Source organism: Phalacrocorax carbo, chromosome 1, assembly GCF_963921805.1.
Source record: "Phalacrocorax carbo chromosome 1, bPhaCar2.1, whole genome shotgun sequence".
Classification (NCBI taxonomy): domain Eukaryota; kingdom Metazoa; phylum Chordata; class Aves; order Suliformes; family Phalacrocoracidae; genus Phalacrocorax; species Phalacrocorax carbo.
In genome coordinates, this window is record NC_087513.1 from 69,108,305 (window position 1) to 69,133,659 (window position 25,355).

The 25,355-nt window shown below is 42.8% G+C and overlaps 1 protein-coding gene across 3 annotated transcripts; it reads left to right on the forward strand.

Moving 5' to 3' along the window:
• IL17RA (interleukin 17 receptor A) lies at nt 1-24,799 on the forward strand. Of its 3 annotated transcripts, XM_064458555.1 has the most exons (13): nt 1-187; nt 9,051-9,075; nt 11,960-12,106; nt 12,983-13,107; nt 14,159-14,285; nt 16,234-16,281; nt 16,375-16,532; nt 17,751-17,828; nt 18,262-18,337; nt 18,426-18,440; nt 19,976-20,077; nt 21,129-21,170; nt 21,796-24,799. In XM_064458555.1, exons 1-13 carry the CDS (start codon nt 65-67, stop codon nt 23,307-23,309), a joined length of 2,580 nt encoding a protein of 859 aa, XP_064314625.1. In that variant the 5' UTR covers nt 1-64; the 3' UTR covers nt 23,310-24,799. The 3 variants fall into 3 exon arrangements, with proteins under 3 accessions (XP_064314625.1, XP_064314617.1, XP_064314634.1); XM_064458547.1 differs by lacking the exon at nt 18,426-18,440 and having other exon boundaries at nt 18,262-18,347; nt 19,971-20,077; XM_064458564.1 differs by lacking the exon at nt 18,426-18,440.
• Nucleotides 24,800-25,355: the final 556 nt, after the last annotated feature.

The window sequence follows — 25,355 nt, forward strand, 5'->3', positions numbered from 1 at the left end:
GGGCCGGCACCGCCCCGCGCCCAGGTCGGAGCCCGGAAGCCCCGAGGCCGTTGGCGGCGGGGCCATGGCGGGTGCGGGGCCGCGGCGGCTGCCCCTGCTGTTCTTTCTCCTCCTCCTCATCTCGCCCACCGGCGCGGCCCTGCGGCTTCTGCTGGGTGCTGCGCCGCCCTTCACCTGCTCGCAGCCGGTAAGCGCGGTGGGGCGGGGAGTGCCGGGAAGCCGGAGGCGCCGGTAGGCAGGCAAGCAGGCGGCGGGGCCAGGCGGGGCGCAGGGCTGGTGGCACCCCCGCGGCCCGGCGGCAGGGCCGGGGAGGCGGGGGCTTCCCGCTTCCTGCCGTGTCTCCCGCCGCCAGTGGCCGGTGTGCCGGGGTGGCCGGGATGTGGGGGTGCGGGAGCAGTTTCCCCGCCGGATGGGCTGGGGGGGGGGGGGGGGGTGCGGGACTCAGGGTGGTCTCGCCCGCCCGGGGCAGGGCTTGTCGGGCGGGGGGCGCGGTGCCCGCCGGCCGGGGCCGGGCCCCGTCCCTAGCGGGGCGCAGCAAGCGGCTCCCTTGCCCCGGAGCCGCCGCGGCCCCGCGTCCGCGGGCGGGCAGAGCGGGAGGGGAGCGCTTCCCGGCGGGGCGGCGGGAGCGCGCAGGGTGGGGGGTGCGCGGCTACCCCAGCTGGTGGTGGGTGCTCTCGGCCCACCCCTGTCGGTGGCGGTTGTGGTCCTGCTGCTGACCTCATGTTTGTGTCACGCTGCGTTGTTCGGTTAAGACACGGGGGTTGTTTTTGTACGGTTTGGGGCGGGGGGGGTGGTTGGTTGTGGTTGATGTGGTCTGTATGTATCAGAGCCAACTGTACGTAGTGCGCAGCTGCGTTCATTTAATGTTAAACCAGAATTATAAATACCGTGGAATTAGCCTGGCCATGCATTGGCTGCCAGGAAACGCCTGTCACTAAACTCTGTGAGGGGCCGTAGCTGGGGCTGAGATTTGCCAAAACTGCCTGAAGTTACTGAGCAGGATGTGAGTCTTTGCTAATAGCTGAGGTTGCCTAACGTCGTAAATGTTTTAACCTGTTCCTTGCGGCTGAGGGGTTTTTAGGAGGAAGCAGGGAATCCCTGCTGAAGGAGGAGGTAAACAAGCATTGTATGTACTTGAAATTTTGAAAAGGCAGATTTTGGTTGCCTTTTCTCCCTGTGAAACCAGCCAGAGAGGATATAGGTTGACAGGTGCAGATGTGGTGTCTATGAAAAAAGTGAACTAATCAACCTGAGCTAACTTTGGCTCCCCACAGTATGAACTCCTAGCTGGTTTTTCTCTCTCTGAAGGTTTTTGGGGTTGGGTTTTTTTTTTTCCTTTGGTCTAAGATACATGTAAAGAGAAAGTAGGAGTGGAAAGAGATCTGGTTTTGCTTTTTATTTCTGTTAACAATAGCACTGCATGCATAAACAGGATAATGGTCAGCTATCTTGTAAGCTAGAAAGTTTTATATGTTGTGATGCACTTTCAGCAGTCTAAAGAAGGCAGCTAGTCAGATGTAGCTGTAGACATATGTAAATCAAAATGTGTCCTTTGGGATGAAAGCTTCTGTAATCTCTTCCTGTACGTGTTTCCTATCCTTTGTCTATTCTGCCTCTTTTCCTAATGTTTGACCATATACTTAAATGTTGTTTTACCTGATGTCTGCTCTGCTGCCTTCACTCCTATTTAAAAATACCTGAAGAAAACAGTCCACTTCTGGAATTCTGCTCTAGGCTGGGTGTTGTGGAGTTACAAGATGTAAAAACTTAGAAAAGGGGAGAGGACATTACAATATTGCTTAAGCGTCACTACTATGGGTAACATTACTATGGGTATCCCAAACATTGTTAGTCACACAGACCTTGAGTAATGTGTTATAGAGTTTCTGTGAGTCCTTGGATGACTGGGCTTTGACTGACTTTGTCTTCCCGGCTGTACCTCTGTACCACAGGAACTTGATGACGGGTTCACCCAGTATATCACCAGCTTTCACTGAGGAAATGTGTTGCTCTGCGTGTGCTCATAGATCAGTGAATGTGTAAGCCTGCTACTTTGGCCTTTTCTTTCAATAAGCCATTTTCTAAAATGCAGACAGACTTAAGAAAAATGAGTTGGCTTAAGCTGATGAGCAGCCTCTTTAGAAGCAATTGTGAAGCTGTTGACACATATAGGAAAAAGTACCATCTGCTGAAGTTATGATAGTTGAAAACAATTTCCCCTTCCGTCGGTTGCACTGTTTTCAGAGGGTGATTCAGTAACCCAGTGAGTGACTGCAGTGTGTCTCAAAAGAGAAGCTGTTGCTGGGCAAGATTGGTGAGACCCACTTCCTTTTTATAACCCACTACGCTCACGCTGCTGTTGCTAAACTCCAGAGTAGGTCAGGGCGAGCAACAGTGCTTTTGTCAGCAAGACTTTCATGTGACAGAGGCTGTTTTGGTGATGGAGTGGTGGAGGGAAAGTGTTGTATCAGTAGGCACCTGCAAATTGTGAAAGTAAAACTAAATGCTCGTTAACAGCTCATCTTATTAAAATGCCAACAAATGCACTCAATGGGCCTTATTCACTGCCACTCCATCAAACCTGCTCAGCTGTAAGGCTGAATAGCACAGCTGCAAATCCAGTTCCTTCTAGTAACTACTATTTGAACATGTCATCTGCAGGAAGGTGGGGTTCAGGTTTTTTTTCTATGCACAGGGGAAGAACGTCCCACAGCTTAAATACCCATCTGGTTGCTCACCATCAAGTCTTTAATCACTGTGTTCGCACAGTGAGCCATAACCATTTCACGATACAGCATGCCTCATGTCCTGGAGGAATGCAGTGTTTATAACCCTGCCATCTTTAAGGGGCTGGATAGTTGTATGCAATTTGGTCTTTGAAATCCATCTTGCCAGCTTGATGGATATTCACTAAAAGTCTCCGGAGAAGAATTCTCTCGTGAAGATTAACAATGATGGCGCATACGAGGAAGGCTATTCCCGGTCCTCCCTTACAAATGTGTTCGTTTTGCCTTTGCTATTGACTGACTTCTCTCATTCCCCTCTGTGGTATCTTTTTGCTGGGTAGGATGTTACCGTAAACCATGGTCACGCTTAGTGCTGTTAAAATATTTCTGGCCTCCTTGGCACAAAAAGGGTTAGTGATCAAAACTACCAAAATATAATAAAGAAGACTTGAAAACTTATTTTTGTGAAGAAGCTTCAACTTTTTGAGTTTGGTTTTGATTTTTGCCAAGAATTTATATGAGGGCAAGAGAAAAACTTAGAAACAGTAGAGAAAAATTCTTTAAAAATAAAAACAATTTTGTAGAAGATAATTGTTTCCTATCAGCCTTAAATAATCTTTCAGCAGTTATTCTGGTAACATGTTCATGTCCTATTGATCTCTGCTTCTTTTAACTAAGGGCTCAGGAAAGGGAAACTGCACTAAACTTCAAATTGGCCATGCCTCAGAAGATAGGTGGAATGGCTCATAGGTGCAAGGCAGATTTTGGGAAGCTGGAGTCCTTTCTATTCAGCAGCTTCTCTTCAAAGGAAAATTGGATGCTTGCCCAGCTCCTGGCAGTTTCTTGCTAGTTATGGCAGCATCCTGTGGGGAAATCTTGGCCTCCTATTAATTTAATTGAATTGATATGGCATGGTGCTGTTAATCAGTTCCCCATTTTTTTCAGATTCATATGATTCTCACAGCATATGGTCTGTTCTTTTTTGATATCAAAAGCAAGAAAAATCTTGGAAGAAAGAGTGAAAGAAACAGTTGCTTAGCTTTCTGTGAAAACATGGCAAGTAAACATGAAAAACTGACTCTGCCTATCCTCTTCTGCCGGTAATAGTTTCGGGCATCACCCAAAACTGCTTCCCATGTCTGTAGATTTGCTTGTTGGGCCTGCAAGGCAACAGAAGGCTGATGAGAACATCTCGATTTAAGCCCCTTCTTCTAGAATAACATGCAGAGAATGTTGCTTGACTGTGGGCTCCATCTTTAGCTTTTCTGCAGAGCTCTTAATTTTTGTTCCTTCTCTTCCCACTTGTCTGTTGTGTGCAGGCTGACACATGTCTCAATTCTGTCAATGCTTCTTACATGCTTCTAGCTTTATGTGGGTGATCAGAAACCATCATTGCTGTAATTTTATTTTCATTTTATCACCTAAACTTGTGCTTGCTGAAGTAGGGATACTAGGCTAAGTACTTCTGCTGACCACAGCTTTGTTAATGCACTCTGAGAGCCAATGTATCAGATAAGTTTTTGGTTTGGTTGAACCTCTACAAGGGAAAACAAGCAGGGTATTCCCCCTGGTGCTGACAAGGTAGCCAGTGCAAATCTGGAAGTAGTTGATTTTACTGCAAAACTGACTTGTGTTTTTCTTTAATTGCTTTTTGACTTTTGGATGTCATTCTCTGGAGTTATACTTTCTTGGTATAAAAGTGTGCCCTCAGCTGCAGCCCGGTCCAGTTCACCTGGGCAGTATCCAAAAAGGAGATGAGGGTTGTCATGGTGATTGCTTTCTAGGTACTCTTTCGGGTGGTTATATCTCCGCCTGCATTGTGGCTTTGTCTTCTCCTTCTGTTATCTTTGCTTCCTTATGCCAACAGCAAGGATGAATGGTTCTTCTGGGTGTATGGGGCTGTTAGGTCATCCCTGTAGTGCTTTGGGGACTGGGAAGGGTGCGGACTGACAATTGAGTTGGCACAGGCTGCTGTGTGGTGGGAGAATCCTTCCCCGCCCTCTTGTGGTAAACCTACTAAATTCTTGACTAACTGGTGCCAGCTTAAAATACTCCAGCATAGTCAGCTACACATAAAGTGTTACTGGCACAGAAGGTAAACAGGCTGGTGTGGGATAGGAAAAAAACATATGTAAGTAGCCCTTCGAAAATCCTGAGTAGGGTTGGGGAATGGTGGCACACCAGAAGAACTATTGTTGTTTGTCTCTGTAGAAACTAAGTGTTGAAAGGTAAGAGATCTTAATTGTCAAGCCTCAATTCTGAATCCTTATCAACTGACTGATTGTTCCTGATTAAGCTTGTGGCTTTTTAATGAATGTCAGAAAGGGCACAGCCTCATTGATGCTGGGAACATCATTGCTAACATTTTACCTGGGACAGTAGACCTGGAGGTAGAGAGAACCCATTTATGTGCTGTGCTGGTTCAATATTCATATTGATCCTAAAACAAAAAAGGGAAAATGCAACACTTCCTCATTTAACCATGTCTTATCTGCTGATAAACAGAAACACTGACACTCAAATGAAAGCAGATGTTGCTGCTCTTCAGGCAAATAATGCCTTATAATTTATATAAGGGCTTTATCATGATGCAATTTACAGTGATTACTGATAACTGCAACAGTACAAGGACAAAATGACTGAATATTAAGTGATAGGTTTTAATAGAAGTCATTACATTACAAATGAAAGACCATGATTAGGAGCCAGTTATTTTTGTTGTCTGTTGCGGGTTCACCCCAGCTGGCAGCTCAACCCCACACAGCTGCTCATTCTCTCCCCTCAGTGGGATGCGCAGAGAATTGGAAGGGCAAGAGCAAGAAAACTTGTTGATTGAGATAGACAGTTTAATAGGTAAAGCAAAAGCTGTGCATGCAAGCAAAAAGCAGAATAAGGAACTGGCTTCCATCAGCAGGCAGATGTTTAGTCATCCCCAGGAAAGCAGGGCTTCATCATATGTGAAGGTTACTTGGGAAGACAAATGCCGTAACTCTGAATGTCCTCCCTTCCTCCTCCTTCCCCCAGCTTTAATTGCTGAGCACAGTGTCATATGGTCTGGGGTATCCCTTTGGTCAGTTGGGCCAGCTGTCCTGGCTGTGTCCCCTCCCAGATTCTGTGCACCGCCAGCCTACCTGCTTGGTGAGAGCAGTGTGAGAAACATAAAAGGCCTTGATGCTGTGTAAGCACTATTCAGTAATAACTACAACAACCCTGTGTTATCAATACTGTTTTGGTCACAAATCCAAAACATAGCCCCATACCAGCTGCTGTGAAGAAAATTAACTGCATCCCAGCCAAAACCACTGCACCTATTCGTGCAAGGAGCATTGTCAGGCTAAATAATTTACATAAGAAAGTCTGATTAAGCATTTAAAGTGTTAGGAGTAGGGGTTTTTTTTCCATAGCTTAATCTGCTTTTCCATACTGGTAGTTACAAACTATATTTTTCTCTTTTTCAGCAATTGTAGTTTAGCTAGTTTTGGTTTGGTTTAATCAGCATTTGCTTGCTTGCTTTCTAGGTTTGTTCCATTATCAAAGGATTTAGGTTGCAGATGCTATGTGGGAGTGTTCCGGGGCCGGGGGGGGAGGAAACCTGATTTGGGAGGTACAAAGTCGCAGTAACATTTCTATTAACTATACTTGCAACCAGTTTTTCTTAAGCCTGACAGGATCTAAATACTCAATGGAGGATTTGTCTGTACATTTGTCTGCAATAATTAAGTGCAGTGTAATTGTGAAAGTACAGTTCAGATTAAATTGTATTTATATTCAAATTTATCAAGTTGATTACCCTACTTGTGGCTGGTTTGACCTTTTGAGCACAATAAATGTAGTGAAAAGTCTTACATGCTGTTACACATTGCTGTTAAGTTCATACATTTAATTTGCTCTTGGTTATGTTAGAGCTCCTCTGCCCCAGGCAGGGCACAGCTACACAGCTTTTGGGGCCATTTGTCCCAAGACTCCCTTCTAGCAAAACCCTGTTTGGGTGTTTCCAGAGTTGTTAGTGCTGCAACCTAGAAGTGAGGCTGGGAATCCGACAGTGAGTTGAAAACTTCAAGAAGATCCAGAGTGAAGATAAGGGAGAAAGCAGGTGGTTTCTGCAGGTGAGCTTCTGGGGAGGAAGGAAGAGAACAGCAAGGAAAGGTTGTGTCACTGTTTATCTCCCTTGCCTCCTGATTTATAAAAGAAGTGTTGCTTACAGTGTGAAGTAATCAGAATATTTATTCTGCCTCTGGGATGTTGCCTTAGTCCTAATTTAGTGCAGCAAAGATGATTTCACTTTCAAAAATGCAACGTTGCTAGCTGGCTGGTAGGAAAATTGTTCTTCACCAAAGTTCAGTTCTCAGGCAAACTGTTATATAGACATGTATATATTTAGAATTCAGAGTGGCCAATTAGGCAGAGTCTTTCCTTGAACTGATTGAAATATTTCCTAAACGATAATAAGGTTGGCCAATGTTACACAACTTGGGTGTTATGCTGAATCTTCTTCAATATACCACATCTTGGGTATGTTTGTAGTACTGCCTATTGGAGTGTGGATGTGTTATTTTGAAGGGTGTCTGAAGGCTGGATTTATACCTGTGTATTGTTTTGACTTGTGTAACGTGAGCCTGGAAGATATTTTCAGGTTTTATTTTTCATATTTGCATGAGGAGCTTAATGCTAACTCTGTCTGCTTTCTCTCAGGGAAACACAGTTACATTAGCTGAAATGTGTTAATGTCGGCATTATTTTTTCATAGTCAGTAGAACTCGGCTCATGTTTGACATGTTGCTCAGCACAGCTTGTATGATACCTGATTTAATTAATTGCTTATACTTTGTATTTCCTTGAAATAATAAAAAGTTTATTAACTGATGTGATGTTTTGCTTTCACTTGGACTTTTTCAAAGGCAGGATGTAGTTCTAGCTTGTTACAAACAGACAAAAGCCAGCACACCCATGAAAGAGCAGTGCTCGCCTTCCTCCTCTGGCCTGGTGGCTTGTTCCCAGCGTCTCCTCTACAAGCAGGAGCAGAGGTGCAGCAGAGCAGAAGGGCAGAAGATCTGGTTCACAGCTGACCTCCCTTCCTCCCCTTGAGTGGGTTTCAGGCTGTAGCCAGGCACCTGTGTGGTTGCACACATGCTTGTGCCAGCACAGGGCAAGCTGCAGTGCTGGGGTGTAAGTGAATGGAGGTTTAGGGCTGCATCTCTGGCGGTGATGGTGTCTAATGCCAGCTTAGTGTCTCTGAAATATTAGCTTTCCATGCCACACTGGAGGAGGGCATGTTCACTCCCAAAAAGGCACAGCTGGCTTTTTCAGGCATCCATCCCTGAAAATGTAAAGACAACCTTGGATAGCCATGGCTACACTGCATTAATAAGCTGAGCCCCCAATACACTTGGAGTTGACCTTAACAAGTTGCAGAGAGGTTAAAAACCCCACTGCCTTGCCTTCTGCACTGGAATGGATTGTATTGTGGCAGCAGTGTGACAATAATATCCACCTTTATATGTTAAGGCATAGGAAACAAGTGTGAGGAAACCTAGCCCTCTTCCTGATTTATTAAGTTAGTGAAAACTTCAGAGTTCCTTATTGCTAGGATTTTGCATCACATTAACCAAGCAAGTTTACGTGCTTTTTCCTGGTGACCATGTGGTAAAATCACCATATTCTACTTAAGACTGGCACTTGCCAGAAGTTTTCTTTTATCTTCCCTGCTTCTTGTAAGGCATCAGGAAAAAGACCTGCAACCTTTCTGTTCAGGCAATGCAGGACTGTTCATCACTGTGTGCTAGTAGTCATTTACCAAATTTAAGTGTTTAGAGTGTCATTGCATAGTGGCTTTGAACCCAAATGTAAGATGAAAGGGGTGCCCTGCACTAGGTAACCCCATACTTCAGTGCAAGCCTAGCTGCAGAGAGCTCATTCTCTCAGTCAGATGGGCTTAGACCTTGCAAGCATTAACAGCAGGATCAGTGCTGTGTAGCAGTGCCTTAAAGCAATTGTGTTTCAAGCAGTCTTTCATGTCACGGTGGTTTCAATTTTCACAGTCCTGTTTTTGAAAGGTTTTTACTCTCATCATCTTGCATTTTTGCCTCTCCAATTTCTTTCCATTAATGTAACTACTACCGTCACAGGTTTCATGCCGTGTCCTTCGGTTTACTGTTTAACAACTTTGTGCAATGTTTCTTGATGGTTAATTCTTCCAGTTTGTATGTGTCACTATTTACCGAATTGTTTTCTTCCTGCCCCTCTTCTGCCACCAAGCAGAAGCAAATTACTGTCAATCCAGTTCCTATTCTGAGAGTAATATTCTTGTTTCTTTCCCCCCCACAGGATTTAAACTGCCTCGTAAGAAATAGTAAGTAATTTTTTTTTCTTCATTGCAGTTTTCTTGTCAGATCAGGCATTTTGGTTTTTTTTTAACTGGGCTCATACAGCAAGTTCTTCCTGCTAGAATCAGAGAGATGCAAAGTGAAACTCTGCTATCATGCCTTGCTTTGGGATTTTTTCGGTTTGATCCATAATCAGCTCCAGCTAAAAGAGGAATGGGAAGTTAAGTCGTCTTCAAGATGGAGATTTGGGGGTGGAGGGTGGGGTGGGTGGAACACAACACAACTTGTTTAGCTTCTATTTAAAGATGGGATGGTCAGTTTTTTAAAGAAATGGGAATTTTAGGATGTTTGTCAGTAAATGTTCACTACAAGCTATTATATCTATGGCAGTACTAGATGAAAAATTAATGTCTGAACTAGCTTTCAAAAAGGGGTTTGAAGGGGTGCCGCTGAGAGCAATTAGTGTAAATTATTGGTCATGAAGTCCAATGAATTAACTCAATGTTCTTAAAGGTCTTTTCTAACCTGAATCATTTGGATTTGGAAAAGGAGACTAGAGTTACTTTAAGTACCACTGAACAAATATATTGGACATATCAGGTGTAAGGGGTCAAGTCTTAGCAATGGCACACATCTGAAACACTTCAGTATAGTTATGGGTAATGTTCTTAAAAAAGGGAGAATGTTCTGCGTTTTTTCTTTTGGTACACGGATGTGTCTGGGTGGTGCTGCCGAGCTCCTTGGCCTTTCTTCACAATCATTGTTCTAAGCAGACCCATTTCTGCCTCAGTGCCCAACCCTGTATTGTACGGGCACAAATATTTTTGTAGCCATGCTTGCATGCCAGATCAGGGAGATGCCTCTGCTGCAAATAACCAAATTTTAAACTTTTTTCGCAGAAGAGGGATTGGGTGGGATCGGATTGCATCATTTTTCCCACTGGCAGATGGCCATTGGAGTACAGCTTGACAGCATGGCTCAGCCAAACTGCAGCTCCACCATTAAAATGCGGCCTTATTTCAATATTTGGTTTAAATTCTGCCCTATGGTTCTTGTTATGTTTTTCTGCTCTAAGGGAAAGATTTGGGGTTTTTTAGTGCTTAGTACACCCTTTTCTGAAAGGTACTTCAGTCATATCAGGTTTTCTGTAGATATTTTTTAGTAGAATGAGTATTTGAGGATTGTCTAATTACTTCCCAAGCTGTCATAAGAAGGGATAGCACCCACTTTCCACTGTTCCCATCACTGAAAATGTACTTTCGCAGGGGGCTGACTGTGCACTGTGTAATGGCAAACTGCTGGAGGGGAAAGTGGTGCTCTTAGCCATGTCCCTGCCAGCATCTGGCTGCGTGCTCCCACTGCTTCCTCTGGGACAGTGCCAATGGTGCTGGGCCTGCAGGCTGAGCCGCTTCCTTGAGCTCTGCTGGACAGAGTAGCCCACCAAGGAAACGGGGAAATCTTTGTTTGGTAGATCATTTTTATGAATCAAATCATCACACAGCCCCATCATTGTTTGAGCTCATGCAAGGGAATAAGTGGAAAATATATCCAAGAGAGCAACCTTTCATTAGCAGCATGGATTTCTGTCAGCTGAAACTGTTAGCAAAACATGTTTTGCTTTTGAGGATTCAAGCTACAAATTTATTTTCTTGTTCTTTGTTGTTCTCTTTTCAATATTACAGTGGTTTAGTGTGGATGCAACAAGTAGTGAAAGAATATCGAACTGATCTCTCCCCAACCTGTATAATCGTTTTACCTTTATACTTTTTTGATATATTCAGTGATCACACTAGCCTGTTCATATGATTCATAGATTGCACGACACAGCTCATGTTCAGTAGTTTTTCTGTTAGTTTTTCAGCAGTGCTTTTGTAAATAAATACTGTTACAAATTCTCATTAGGTAGATACGGCCTGCACTACATGTGCTTAGATGTATATTACAGTGTGTCAAGAAGTGTTTTGTCTGAATGGGTCCAGTATACAAAGTGGCTCAGATTTGTTTTTATTGGCAGTTCTGCCTTCCCCTGCCCCCAAGTTATCATATGATCTATCATCGGTGATTTTATATTTACTTTTAGATTGTTGATATTTTTTAGAAAAATGCATATCATTGGGCCTACACCCACCCCCGCAGAGCTATTTAAAACACTCGAACGGTAATGATTTCCCACTTGCAACTCCTCCTTGATTTGTCAGCCTAGCTCTTCCTGTGTTTGTGCTTCACTGATATTCATCAAAGCTATTTTTAATATGCTCTAAGTCAAATGTCTTACAAAAGTCAAAGTATATCATGTCTGTCTAATTCCTGTCATATCTGACTTCATTTTCTGATGAGATTACAGGACCAGTTTTCCCTCACACTGTACTAACATAAATGATTTTTTTTGTGTCCAGAGAGCTCATTAGTTTAGGAAAGGCATAACAAGCAGCTTTTGGAAGCTAAATTCAGATGTGTATTCAAATTAGAAGTAAGGCAGTCTTTCAACAGAAAGTAATTAACTATTGGAATAATTTCCCTGGGCATCTGACAGCCTTCGTATCATTGGAAGGCTGCAAATTAGTACTAGTCTTCTAACATAGGTCTGTTTCAGCAGTGAGGTATAGACTTGCTGCAGGAGATATTGAGTAAACTTACTTGACCTGTTTAACCTGACTACATTGATATGTGGTAAGTACTAATGGATTTTAAGGAAAAGAGGAAGTTAAGTTACTAGAGTGAGTGAGTTCAGAATATTACAGGCAATTTATAAAGTATTTGCATGCTGAAAACTGCCTTTCTGAACTGTGAAGCAGTCTGCCACCCAGTTTTGCCCTCTCAGTAACCCTGACCCAAAGGGCAGACCATAACTGCAATTAAGCAGAGTTTCCTTGGCCCTGCTCTACGTGGTGGCTTGCATTTGCTGGACAGGTACCTGCATGGAGGCGAGCTGGCTGCAGGTTCCCACATGGACTCCTTCTGCTCCAAGCAGTCTGCAAGTCTCTTCTGACGTTTTCCGTCAGATGGATGGAAACCTGCTTCCTGTGCTTCGGATAGAATGGAAAGTGGCCACTGATGGTAAGTGGTGGTTGTTTAATGTGGATGTGGAGCAGAGGAATTAGGTGTGATCTAGTAAGGACAGGGAGGAGAATTATGACTTGAAATCTTTTAGTGATCTAGTCATGAAAGCAGAGTTGGGGGTTTGGCTGCTTAATTTTTTCGTTTTGGGGGATGATTTTTTTTCTTGGTGACTGAGTTGGGACTTTGTGTGTGCTGGGCATTCAAGAATCTAAAATGTTTCCTCTAGTATGAAATAATGATATTTAAAATGGGAAAAGCAGACAAAAAAGGAATCAAGTGACCCACAGCTCTACCATGGCAGTGAGGGGAGAAAGGAGGTTCACACTTCAAGCATTGCTTTTTCAAGGCATAATAATGACTGCAGCAGTCTCCTGCAGAGGAATTACATCTGTGAACTGAGCGAATGAGAATTGAGTATAGCTATAGTAGTATAGAAGCAGGTGTGACTTGGGTAACCCAGTCATTTTGTGTAGCTACAGTTATAAACTTCCTCATTGGTGTTGTCTGTACCAAAATAAAAGCATATTTGCTTTGGTGCCCAAACTGCATGAGGCAGCCTTGAGAGATGAATCTATGCACAACACTGAACCTGTGGAACTGCCAGGGTGTCTGGAAGAATGAAGTTGCCTTGTATTCTGCCCCTTTGTTTGCACAGAGGGAGCTCTTGTCATGCAGGACAACCTTTAAGCTGAAACTGCTGTTAGTCAACCCTGCATGCTCACTTTTTCATAGCCAGTTATCTTTGCATTGGGATCCCCGGCACTTCAAAGGAGTAAGGCTGTGACAAGACTAGGCACAGTTGTAATCTCTGTGGGGGCTGCAACCTCTACATGTGCAGATGACAGGAAAAGGCATCTCTGTCCCTCTCTGCAGCTAGCATCCGGTGCCTCCGAGGGGCAGAGCTGGCTGTGATGCAAGTGAACAGCAATCAACAGATCTGTGCCCAGTTTGACTTTCAGAACAACTTGCCACTTCAGGTCCGTCCAGATGGAGGCCGGGTGAGTGCAAAGGGCTCTAAACTACTTTCTCTAGTCTGTGGGTTTGTTTCTGCTTTCGCTGTCATGCAGCAAGGTTATCGATTAAAAAGTGCAGACTGGTTAGAAGAGTTGATGAAATAATCAAGACACTGGGCTTGAGACCTGCTGCTGTTTCCAGTTTGTTTTACACTTGTGTGTAACTGTGTACAAGATGTTTGCTTATCTTGGTTTCTTTTTCACTCTTCCCATCCTTCAGGTTTTAAGAACTGTTGCTTTTGGTGCCTAGAACATATCGTTCTGGATGCTGCTTAAAGCAAATAATTGTAGGGGTTTTCATATTCTGCTTGACAGCTGTGACACAGCCTTCTTTAACTCAACCCTTCCTTTTACTTCCACTTCTTTCTTGTACTCTCTTTCTGTGGAGGAAAGCACCGACTTTGGGGGTGGTCCTTCAGCTTACACAGTGTAGGAAAGTTGTTGGAAAAATGCTGAGCATCCACAGCTCCCTCTAAGAACAATAGGAATCTGGAGTTCATTATCACGCAGAATTGGGCCATAGTTGGCTTACCATCTGGAACCAGTGCCTCTCCCAGAATTTGTATGGCACTGTTGATATGTTGAACGGTATAGATTTAAGGAAACATCTGTGGAATGGCCAGGTAGAGAACTATATAGGTACAGGGGCAATTCTAAGTGCTTAGCACTTGCACAGCAAGATTCATACTAGGCTAGAATTTCAGTCTCACAACTGCATGTTTTAGCCTCATTTCCTTTCAGTTCAGAATGTAATTAAGTGGAAACTCCATGCAGTTGTTTGGCATGAGACTGTTGTATCAGTTCAGAGATCCCAAGAAATAACTATTTTTCTCATTCTAAATAGAAAATTTGAGATGGACCAAGGGACTGGTTATTTAATACACCTGAGTTCCATGGTTCTGAGTCAAGCTTCAGAAAAAGGGTCATATGGGATGAGGGAATGCAGTGGAACAGGACCAAGTCAGCTGTTAAGTTCAGTGTCTTTATAGGACAACATTCTTATTTTAAGTCCTTGTGAATGTGTTTTGGTTTTCAGTGGAATTTCACTTTTGACCGTTTTGAAGTGGAACCTGGGCAGACTTACCAAGTGACTGTCTACCACCTGCCCAAAGTGGGCTTAAATGGAGACTACAATTACAAGTCCACATCTCTCACAATGCCTGGTAAGAGAAGCTTTAGTTCATCTAGGCCTTGAGCTTAGGACTGTGATGGTTTGTGGACCTGTGTTTGCTTTTTTGATGTTTTTTCTTTTTTTCCAGACCAATGAACTGTGAACAAGTTCGGCAATAGGGTGACAGTATTATAAAAACATGGTTTTCTTTCTGAGTATTGCTGTTTAGAAAGTCCATCGTGTTAGCCTTATCTACAACACCCCTGTGGTATATATCCAAACTGTGTGTGCTACAAGTCACCGTCCTTATTTCTGGGATGCTGTGTCCAGAAGCTTGTCAAATTTCTGCTTGGAATAAAGTGCCTGTGGAGAGACTATTCTGTGAAGGCCAGACCCTTTGAATCTGGTTGGCTGTCATTCCTACATGGAAGAAACTGCTACAAATATTTTAGATGCTCATGAGAAAGCTGGACAAAACCTTGGACTTGGGCCTCTGATTTCCGAGAAAATGCATTTGTAGCTTGTCAAGAATTCTGCTACAGCTATGGCGAAGGAGAAATCCGTAATGAAACCTGAAAAACAGTATAGGTGCCCCTCTGAGGGGTGTTTGAAGAGAAGTTACATCTCCTGGATTTTGTTGCAGTGGGGCAGGCACAAAGATATTTCATCTACATAAATGGGGCTGTAGAGTGATCTTTTGTGCTCTTTGCAGGCTATTGCTGCAGCTTTTACTTAATTGTACATATGTCAAAGTTGCCCCTCTGCTTGTGGAAGCTGGAAGTACAGGCCAGAATTTCCAAATCAGGAGTAAAGTTTGGCTTCTAATGTTAAATTCAGATGGGTGAAGCTTGATTTCAAAGGCACAGTTAGGCATAATTTACAAAAAAAACTTGACAGAGCTGAGTGCCTGACCTTTTCTCATTTATATGAAAATTTTCCTGTAACTAAAAAGAACTATTGTTTTCCTTGAAGGTGCTGAGCATCTGCAGTGCCCTCTGGCTGCACTGAATGGTTTATAAATTTTTGGCACTCAAACTGGTTCATATTCTTAACTTGCTTATAGCTGTCAACATGACTTTGTAGTTATAAAATGGCAAAGTATGTGGTCTGTCAGTCAATGTGAGCTGGAAAAGGAAAGGGTTTCAGCTTGGTTTTCAGCTGACTTATCCTTTCTTGTAGCTGGTCATACTGAGAACTTCCTGGCTTTTGTCTTCCACTCTTCTTGAAAAACCTAGTGCATTGTGTCAAACTCAGCAGTTGCAGGGAGCTTTGCTGATTAGAGCTTACATGTGAATTGCAGATGCACTAGATATATTTTCCAACTTTGAAAGTTGGAAATTTAAGACGTGCAATATTTTCTTTCAGCTGTTTTAAGCAAGTTGTTGTTCCTTTTCCTTTGTGTCCAAACCCTGGAGGAGACACATAGTTCAGGCTGAGACTTCTAAGTCCCACATTGCTAAATGTTAAATCTGTAACTCTGGATTTGACTCTGAAGAAAGTCCCAAAGAGCAGGGCCATTCTGCTAAATGAAGCAAGGAAAATTATAAATGTGGAAGAGTGTTTTGGGATCAAGATTGATTCCAGCCTCCTAGTTTTCCTGGGGCAGAATGCTTTTGGATTAATCTATAGCTGTGGCGCTCTCAAGGTCCAGAGGTCAATATGAAGTGTTAATTCCACTATGACCCTCTCTGCACCAGTCTTATATTTGATAACCCTTGCTTATGTTACAATTATAAGTGTGTTGTATATTTTCAGTATTTTCTTAATTATCTCTGTTCTGGGGAGGCGGGAAACAAACCCTAAAATCAGTGGAGGGGCTAGTTTATACCTTGGAGGAACCAATACTATTCTGCTGCAGAATTTTGCTGCTGCATTGGAACAAAGGTCTCTACTCATCAAGGAGGGCTTAATTAGGTGTCTGGCTTCTGATAAGAAAATGGGTAATTTTCCTAAATGGAAGTACAATGTTTCTGACTAGTCATTGACGGTCTTTCTTGCAGACTGCAAGGACTCTCTAATGAAAAGAACCATCCCATGTATAAAGACAGGTAAAAATTTTTCTGTTTGAGTCATGTAGACACGGGTGCCCTGATAAAATATTTCTGACAGTTGCAAAACTTGAATATCTGCACTACTTCCAGGCAGCTTGTGGGAGCCCAGGATCCAAGGCAGAAGTCTAGACGATACAACTCTGCTTGTGAGCTTTAACCCTTGGATGGAGTCAACCCGATACCAAATTCATGTGGCCAGTTTCCTGAATGAGAAGAAGTGTAAAATGATCACACATGACTTCACCGAGGTAATTACCTTCTTAAATTATCCTCTGTGGAAATCTAGACAAACAGTTCTTTAATGGTTGGTAAACAAGGAGTTGAAGCCATGATGTAGGAGATGTAACAAATACACTTGTATGCAATTTTCAATTAATTATTTTCACAAATTTTAAATACCTGTGGAAAGGGGAACTTTATTTCAGGAATTTGGTGGATAAAAGATCAAAAGAGGTTTTATAATGCACGGAGCAGTCTGCAAATGTCTGTAAAGAACATGGAAATTCGATATTTGACTATCTAGGCTTTTACCTTTGTCAAGCCAAAGCATGGGGGATAAAATTAAATCAGCCAAAATTGAGGTGCAGATTTTCAATACATCTTTGAAATAGTTTATCAAATGTGATGGTGGGGAGGTGTTAATTCAATTTTTTAGATCAAGAATGAGTGGTCATTTAACAGATGTTTCAATCAAACTGAAAATCAGTTTCTATAGGTCTTACAGCCTGCATTTTTGAGAAGCTCGGAGTAGATCCAGAGTGTCTTCTGACATAAGAAATGCTCCCCTTCAGGCATCTGAGGGAGGGAGGAGAAATGCTGAATATTTGGTACCAGTCTGCACCTGTCCTTTGGGGAGGGCAGATATATTGGCGTTTAGTTTGCTTATTCTTTCCATTCATTCCACACTTAAAACTCTTCATACTGCATGCACTAATATGTGCATTTTTCCTAGAAGAGGGGAATATACCTTATTTTGGGGTATATATTAGTTATTGTAAAGAATATATTTAGATGGTCATGATATTGATTGTATACAGCAGGTAACAAGGGCAATTTGTCTGTTCTAGTGTCAGACAGAAGCAGCAGCGTTGACAGCTTTTTTAATTAAATGAGGAAGCTTGGTAATGTTTGTGCATTAAATAACTGAAGACATTAACATTGTTAAGAATCTGTAAGTTTAAGTTAACACATTTGAAGTTACACAGTGTACATCCTTCATTGTTTCCTGTTACCTGTGCAACCTTAGCCTGCTGTCTTAATCATTCTTAATTGTATTACCATGTCTGTCACACAGGACACCTGCAGTGGTGGTGGCCAGACCATTTATTTGTTCTGTTCTCTGTGGGCTTGTTGTTAAAAAAACAAAAAATTCTGCTGCCTTGGATGACTCCATAGGCTCATGTCAACATTTTTTCTGTTTTCCTGCTTTCATTCCATTTTTCTTCCTTCCATTATAACTTCTGCAGGGTGGACTACAACAGCAAGTGAACGTCACAATCAAAATAGAGAAGAACATAAGAGCTTGCTGCAACTACAAAATACAGGTAGGATTTCAATGTTGTCCTTGTGTCCTTCCTTCACCAACAAGGCAATGAACAGCTTAGGAATATTATGATTTTTGCACAGTGTTTTGCTCTGAGATTGCCTAATCCCTAATTACCTGTATCAGGGAAATTATGGTTATGGCTGAAAGAGCAATTTCTTTGTACAGTTCTCTGTAGGCAGTGGCTTTTCCTTAGTGTATAGGGTTGCCAAGTAGACTGTGGAGTGGGAATGGCAAGCGTGCAACCCCAGGAGCTCATTGCTGTCTTAATATGTAGTGTAAGAATTCTTCACTGATCTTGTTTTCTGAAGGGAAATGGGAATTCTGTGTCCCTGTGCTAAAATACAGGGACTGTAGAGGCGGGGGGAAGTAAAGTGAGGAACAGAATTGCTTTTAAGAATAACTTCTGTTTTCTGAATTTATTTCAACTGCAGATTCAGCCATTCTTCGCAAACTGTGGCACAGACTGTCTGAGACACTCTGTTTTCATCCCATGTTCACCAGCTCCAAGTGAGAACTGCTTTTCTGTAAATTAGATTCCCATTGTCTTACAGATGAGAGCTGAATTTTTAATATAACTAACTCTCGTCTTTTGCAGGTACAGACCCATCAGGTAAGAAGTTCTTCCAATACTCTGAAACCTTTCTTGCTGCTCTTTTCCTGTCATATATAACAAATGATCCTCCCTGGGAATGACCCGATGGCAGGAAATGTCCCCTTGTAACACTGAATTCAGAGTGAATTGTGTTAAGAGTTACTTCTCCATGATTTAACAAGGCAAGTATTTGTATGCAGTGTGAACCTTAAAGAGCAATTTTTTTAGAGATACTTCACTTGCCTAAAAATCTTTGAGAAACAGTTTTGACAAGAAGAGTCTTAATATAAAATACTTTCTGTCACTTTGCTCAGTGTTAAAAAATTTGCATAATATAAAGCAGCTTTTGGAGAGAATAGCTTGCATATATTCATTTTTATGAATGTCAAGATAAATCATGTGCATAATGATTTGACATCTTTTTTTGGCTGCAACAACACCTGTAAGGAGCTGGTTTGCCCAAGATTATAAAAGAGAAAAACACCTGTAGTGCAGAAGTCACTTTCTGGCTCAAATGGAATCCAGTACATAGCATTAGTAGCAAGGCTTGCTTAAAGCCTTAGGCTACAAGTTGTGAGATTTCACCTAGATAGGCTGACTGTATACCAAACTTTTACTTAGTTACATAAAGGAAGGCCTCGAAACTGGTGCAAACCAGACAGATAAGGTAGCCACAACTATCAGCAGAAGCTGCATTCATTAAGATAAGAAAAGGAATGTCCTGCCTGGAGGCAGAGAAAGGATCCAATAAGGAACAAGAAGACCCCAGACCCAAATATTGCTGTTGGGCCGAACCATTGTGTTGAGGGGAAAGGAAGTCAGATTGTAAGGGTAAAATTGCCCAGGGGTTCCTTTGTTCAGGGTCCCTCTCTGGAGGCACCCAGCTTGAGCTGTTCTGTATCGCTGTACCACTCAGTAAATTAATCTGGCATATGTGGTGTTGCAGCACTGCTTCATGCAAACCTAGGGTCAAGCCTGAGGGGAGAGAAAGCACCTGAGAGTGAGCGTGTGTGTGAGTGAGCAGTTGAAAAGGGGCACCCATCGGCTCAGTGGAGCTGCCTGCTTCGAAGGGACTCTGGTCCTAGCAGTTAATGTCTCAGGTGGGGGGTGTGTGTGTGACTCCTGTAATGGTGCGTGAATGCTCAGGCTGTGGCTTCTCCTTAAACCGTAGACTGAAAAATGACACCACCCAGAATGGTGATTTTTTTTTTTTTTAAGATAGGTTACATGAACAGCCAGGACACGGGTGGCATGCATGTCAAAGCTGGGTAAACACTGCTGCTTAGAGGAAGGTTATTGATTTGTATTTTCCATGTCTTGCACATATGGTTCTTTGTGGAGCAAAAGCATCTTTTATGATGATTCGAGAAAGCAGGAAAATTTTTTGAGAAGTGACTGTGGTATGTTGTAAGGGGGGGAGGGCTGGGCTACATGTGGTTTTGGGCAGAGCTGGAGTCCTTCTCTCTTCGCCCCTGCTGCTCAAGAAACTTCTGTTCTTTAGTGAAACTCTTGTTTGTATAAAGCAATGTCTGAGCGCTGTTTTTATACTGCAGGTGATATGATTATATGGCTCTACTGGTGTATCACTGGGATCTCTGTGTTACTGGTGGGATCAGTTATAGCAGGTGTGATTTGTATGACCAAAAAACGAGCAGGTAAGACTCATACCAGCTAGGAAGAAAAGAGTCAATGCTAATACTGTATTTTTCCTACTTCTGTACCTACTTCTACTGCTGTTTTCTTCCTTGCTGTTCTGATGTCTTGCCACTAAGATACTGCCTATGTAAACATCTTCTGTTTTACATCATAGGACTTGTACCTATACATCCTAATACCATGCACCCAGTTAGGTAGACTTCCATGGGTTATGCTGTCTGATACTCCATAGTGATTCAGAGCTTGGGGGGGCGGGGGGAGGAACTTCATAGTTCAGCCTTTTGTTTCCTGCAGATTGCTACCGATATCTTTTCCATTTATTTTTCTCCTGCACTGCATGAGAGTTTTGCAGGACAGAAGCTTCCTGTTTGTCCAGACTGTAGTCTTTCCCCTGTCCCCCAGAGTCTCTACAAAATTCACTTTTGTAGTATTTTGAGCTTAAATATTGTTTTTCAATTTTGATGGAAGAAGAAAAACAGGATGCAGAGGTTGACATTGAGCGGGTCAGAAAATTGGGTACCGAAGGACTAATTCCTAGTCTTTTGTGCTGCAACCATAAGGCAGTTATCACAGGGAAACTGCATCTCACTGTCTTTTGGGGGTTTTTTGGGGGGTTGGGGGAGGGGTTTGAAAACTTCTTGGAAAATTTCTTAACATCAAACTTATCTATAAGATGTAGCTAGGGACATTTTAGTAGCCTCTTAAGAAAAAACTATCTTTAAAAAAGCTTCTTCTCCTTAAGGAGAGGTAACAGAACAGTTGGGGGTCCTGTACCACTTGAGGCTGGCCAGATCTGGGGAAGATGGAGAAAATTTGTTTTGAGTGCATTCCTTCTCCTCTCAAAGAAAAAATGAGGCAAAGTACCTAGCAAAATTGGCTGTAGAAGAGTCTTTATTCATTTAGTATAACTTCTATTAGGCTTTTCTCTCCCCATGGTTTTATCACTGCGCAGTTAATTTTTTTTAACCTAATCTTTGGAAGGTGCTGTTATTTTAAGGGTTTAATCTTATTTTGTGTTTTCAGAACTGACAGTGACTTTCTCTCTTCCAGGACACTGGCGAGGGAAATGCAATGACAAAGATTTGCAAACTGGTAAGGTGTTCTGCCTGTGTTCTATCAGGCGCATGTAATGTATTCTGGAAGTCTCATACAATTGTCCCAAAGGGGCCCTTATAGGCTCTACTACTCTATAGGTGCTTCCCAAAACCAAAACGTAGGCTTAGGATCTTCCTGTTCTAAAAGAAACTTTGTAATATCCAATAGCCTTGGACAGAGAATGTGGAAATTGAAATGCTCTGTTTGGCACATGGGAGAATTGATTTGTAAGGTGGTGAGCCTTTTGACCCAGCTGAGGCTGTACTGGCAAAATAACCTTTGCTAATCATCTAAGCCATAGCAATAGAAGATTTTATTTTGGGGGGGGGGGAGGTGGAGGCACTCAGCGCTCCAGCAGAAAATATAGCTACATTTGCAAGCCTCTTGAAGCTGGTGTATTACTTGTGTGGTGAAATTCCATGAACCGTCCAGGCATTATTATAAAGCACTTCTCCACCGCCTGGACTTCCATATTAAATTTCTGCAATGAGATGTTGTCTACATAGATTGCCAAAATTGGGTAGTTGCTAGGACTTTTTGTTAATATTCTATGTTGATTGCTGCTGGCTTGCACCATGACAATTTTGGGAATGTGGCTGGGATGAATATTTTTGTCTTTCAGCATCACCGTATATCTACCTTCCTCTGCCACCCTTGAAGCCCCGAAAGGTTTGGATTGTGTACTCTGCTGATCACCTGCTCTATGTGGATGTGGTGCTGAAGTTTGCCGAATTTCTGATGACAGTCTGTGGCACTGCTGTAGCCTTGGATCTGCTAGAAGATCAGCAGATCTCAGAGTTAGGGCCATTACCCTGGCTTACTCGACAGAAGAAGGAAATGGAAGACCTGTCTTCAAAGATCATCATCTTATGTTCACGGGGCACCCAGGCCAAATGGCAAGCCATGCTTGGGAGTGAGCCTGTATGTCTCAAGCAAGATCAGCAAAAGCCAATGGGAGACCTGTTCACCCCAGCCTTGAATTTGATCCTGCCAGATTTCAAGAAGCCAGCCTGTTTTGGAATGTATATAGTCTGCTATTTTGAGGGGATAAGTAGTGAGAAAGATATACCTGATCTGTTCAATGTCACATCCAGGTACCGACTGATGGACAAGTTTGAGGATATTTATTTTCGGATTCAGGATTTGGAGAAGTTTGAACCTGGGCGCATCCATCAAATCCGGGAAATCACAGCTGAAAACTACACTGATACCCCTAGTGGGAGGAAGTTGAAAGAGGCAGTACAGAAGTTCAAGAACTGGCAGATGGAGCACCCAGACTGGTTTGAGAGTGAAACCGTTTGCTTGGATAATGATGAAGAGTTGCCGTCCCTAAACAGAGAGAGCCAGGTGGATTCATTGCTAAGTGAACCAGGTGGAATTGTGAAACACCAGCTGCACCTACGGGAGCCTGACCCTAACTGCTGTTATGTCATCAACCTCCACATGCACGAAGGTGAAAGTAGAGGCTGTAAACTGCAGCCTCAGCTTAACCCTTGTGGGGATCTGACTACTCAGACTGTAGTCCTTCCTGTGGATGAGGCTCCTCTAGTTCAGGTAGTGGAGCCAGTCTCTTCCATAGAAGAGAGAAATATACTTGGTCATCATGTAGTGAGTAATGAGGACTGTACGGAAGGAGCTCCTCTTGTGGAAACAAGCTTTCCAATGAGGAATAATATCATCCTCCACAATGACTCTCAAGTTTCAGCGATAGATGACGAGAGTCCTGCAAACCTCTCGGGTGAACTGAGACACCATCTGGATGGACTTATGGTGTCTCTTTATCAGCAGAGTGTGGTTCCTTCAGAGCCATCTCTCTGCCAAGAGGAGGCTGATGAGCAACACCAGTTGGTCTTTGATGACCAATGCAAAGACCAAAGACAGTCAGTGCAGTCAGACCAGGGCTACATCTCTAGATGTTCTCCTCTGCCCCCTGATGACCTTGTGGAGGAGGAGGAGGAGGAAGAAGAGGTAGAGGATCAGGAAAAGCAGGTGGTCTTCCATGAACTCTCTCCAGAGGTCTTGAACAGTCTAAAGAGCCTCCAGCAGCAGCTGTTTTTCCAGGACATTCAACGGAGCTCTGACTGGGGGTATCCCGCTGATGTGATGGACATTGGCCAGTCTTTGGAGGACTGTTAGGCTCTATCTGGGACCTGCTTCATTTGAAATACAGGGATGGAAGGTGGTACTGTGCACAGTGCTGAAATTGCATTTCCGACACCATTTTTGTCCTTGTATTGTAAATGACTTACTGGTGGGATCTTCCTGTCTGTTGCTAGGAGGTAGGATTTCCCAGCAGACCGGTAACATTGCTTCCAATCTCTGTGGAGAAGAATCAGGGAGTATTAACCACCCCTGTGAAAGAACAGGCAGTAGTTTTGTTCCTTGGGGAAATGCATTACATTGAGTCCTCACCGATGGATGGCAGAAAGATTATTGTGGCTCATCCACTTGTGCCTTCAAATGCTCTCCAGCCATACTGGTTGTATTGCACTGGATAATAGTCATGGCCAGGGTTCGGAAAATGGCAACATATGCATTGCCATTTGAATACACATTTTAAATATTGTGTTGTAAATACTGTGTTAAAGATGTGTGCCTTAAACTTCAGCTAGGTTAGGGCTGTGTCTACCTGGTTGATAATGTGTATCTGGAGATTTCTTTTCTTTTGCTCCTCCTTCATTCATTTGCAACTGCAATTCCATGGCCATTCAGAAATCTGCGCAGTAAGTGAGATAAACTTTTAATTAGGAGTCTCCATAACTCTCCCTACCTCCCTACTGGGAGGCATGCTCTTGAAAAAACAGCCATGGGAGGAACGGGAAAAAGGGAATAATGGATCAAAAATTGGGGTTTGGGCTTACTAAACAATCATAAGGAGAATCTGGGACTGAATACAGAATTACTGAATGAGGGGAGTCTGGTGTATTTGACAACTCACTGCTGTTTGCTTTTAGACATGTTAGCACTAGTAAGACTTGAGCTGAAGACGCAGATAGTGACACACAGTTATGAAAATGAAAGACTATTTCAGAGGGGAAAAAAGTGTCCCTTCAGCAGATGCTGTTTTACAGTGGAGATCATAACTCAGGGGAGGCTGAGCTAAAATGAGTGTAAGATGTACTTATGAGGGTATAAACTCAAGTGCAGGTAATTCAGGCTAATCATTGTGAAACACTTAATAGACTAATGAGTTTGTCTTCCAGGAGCAGTGAATGGTAACTGTATCTATTCCAGTGTTTTTAAAATATTGGGCTCCATGCAATAGAATTAATTGTTCCCTGTGAGTGGTTGCATGTTGGCCCATGTAGCACTGACTGGGTAGCAGACTAGTCGAGGCTGGGGTTTACCATATTTATCACAGTTTCTGCAGTCCAGCCCACTGGATAACAGCTTGTGAGATGTAAATACATCCAGGCCTTTCTACTTTGTGTTCAGATAAGCTTGTCATCTTCCTGTCCTCCTGAGTTCACTTGCCAAAAAAAAATCTTCAGGGAATTTTACTTCAACTTTTTAAAAATGTGATATCTTGGAAGATAATATGCTCTTTTGACTTGTAACCAATATTGTATTGTATATATTTTGTAATTTTGTTTATAACTTGTTTTATCCTTAAATTAAAAAACAATATTTTTGGATATATTTACTTATGTCCTCAATTCTGCAAAATTCTTTATGGTAGTATTTCTTATAGAAATCTGAGGCAAAACCAAGAACCAGAACTGAACTGGTTGGCAAATACCAAAACATTCCTGCAAAGCACTCTGCTGCTGGATACAGGTGAGGGCCCTCAGGTGTGGGGAGCTCATGTTCCTTCACAATGGGCGTTAAATGTTTGTAATTCCTGTGCGGGGCTGGCCAGTGAGGAAGGACTGTGAGGGAAAACTTGCTTTCTCTGCAGCCAGATGCCTAGAAAGACTAACAAAGGGACAATCCCTGCATAGATCCAAACTTAAGACTGGGTGCCACCTTTGTTTCCTTTCCGTGCAGGACCTAACTCTGTGGGAGCTAAGCAAGAGGCAGCTGTGATCTCAAGGCTTCTCCAGTGAGAACCAATTTCTCAGGTTATGTGAATAATTGTCATCTCGATGATTCCACTTCTTAAAGTTTCTTTTATCTTACAGCAATTAACATGTAAATGTGCAATTTTTTCCCCCATGAGCCTTTTTCAAGTGGTATGAATTC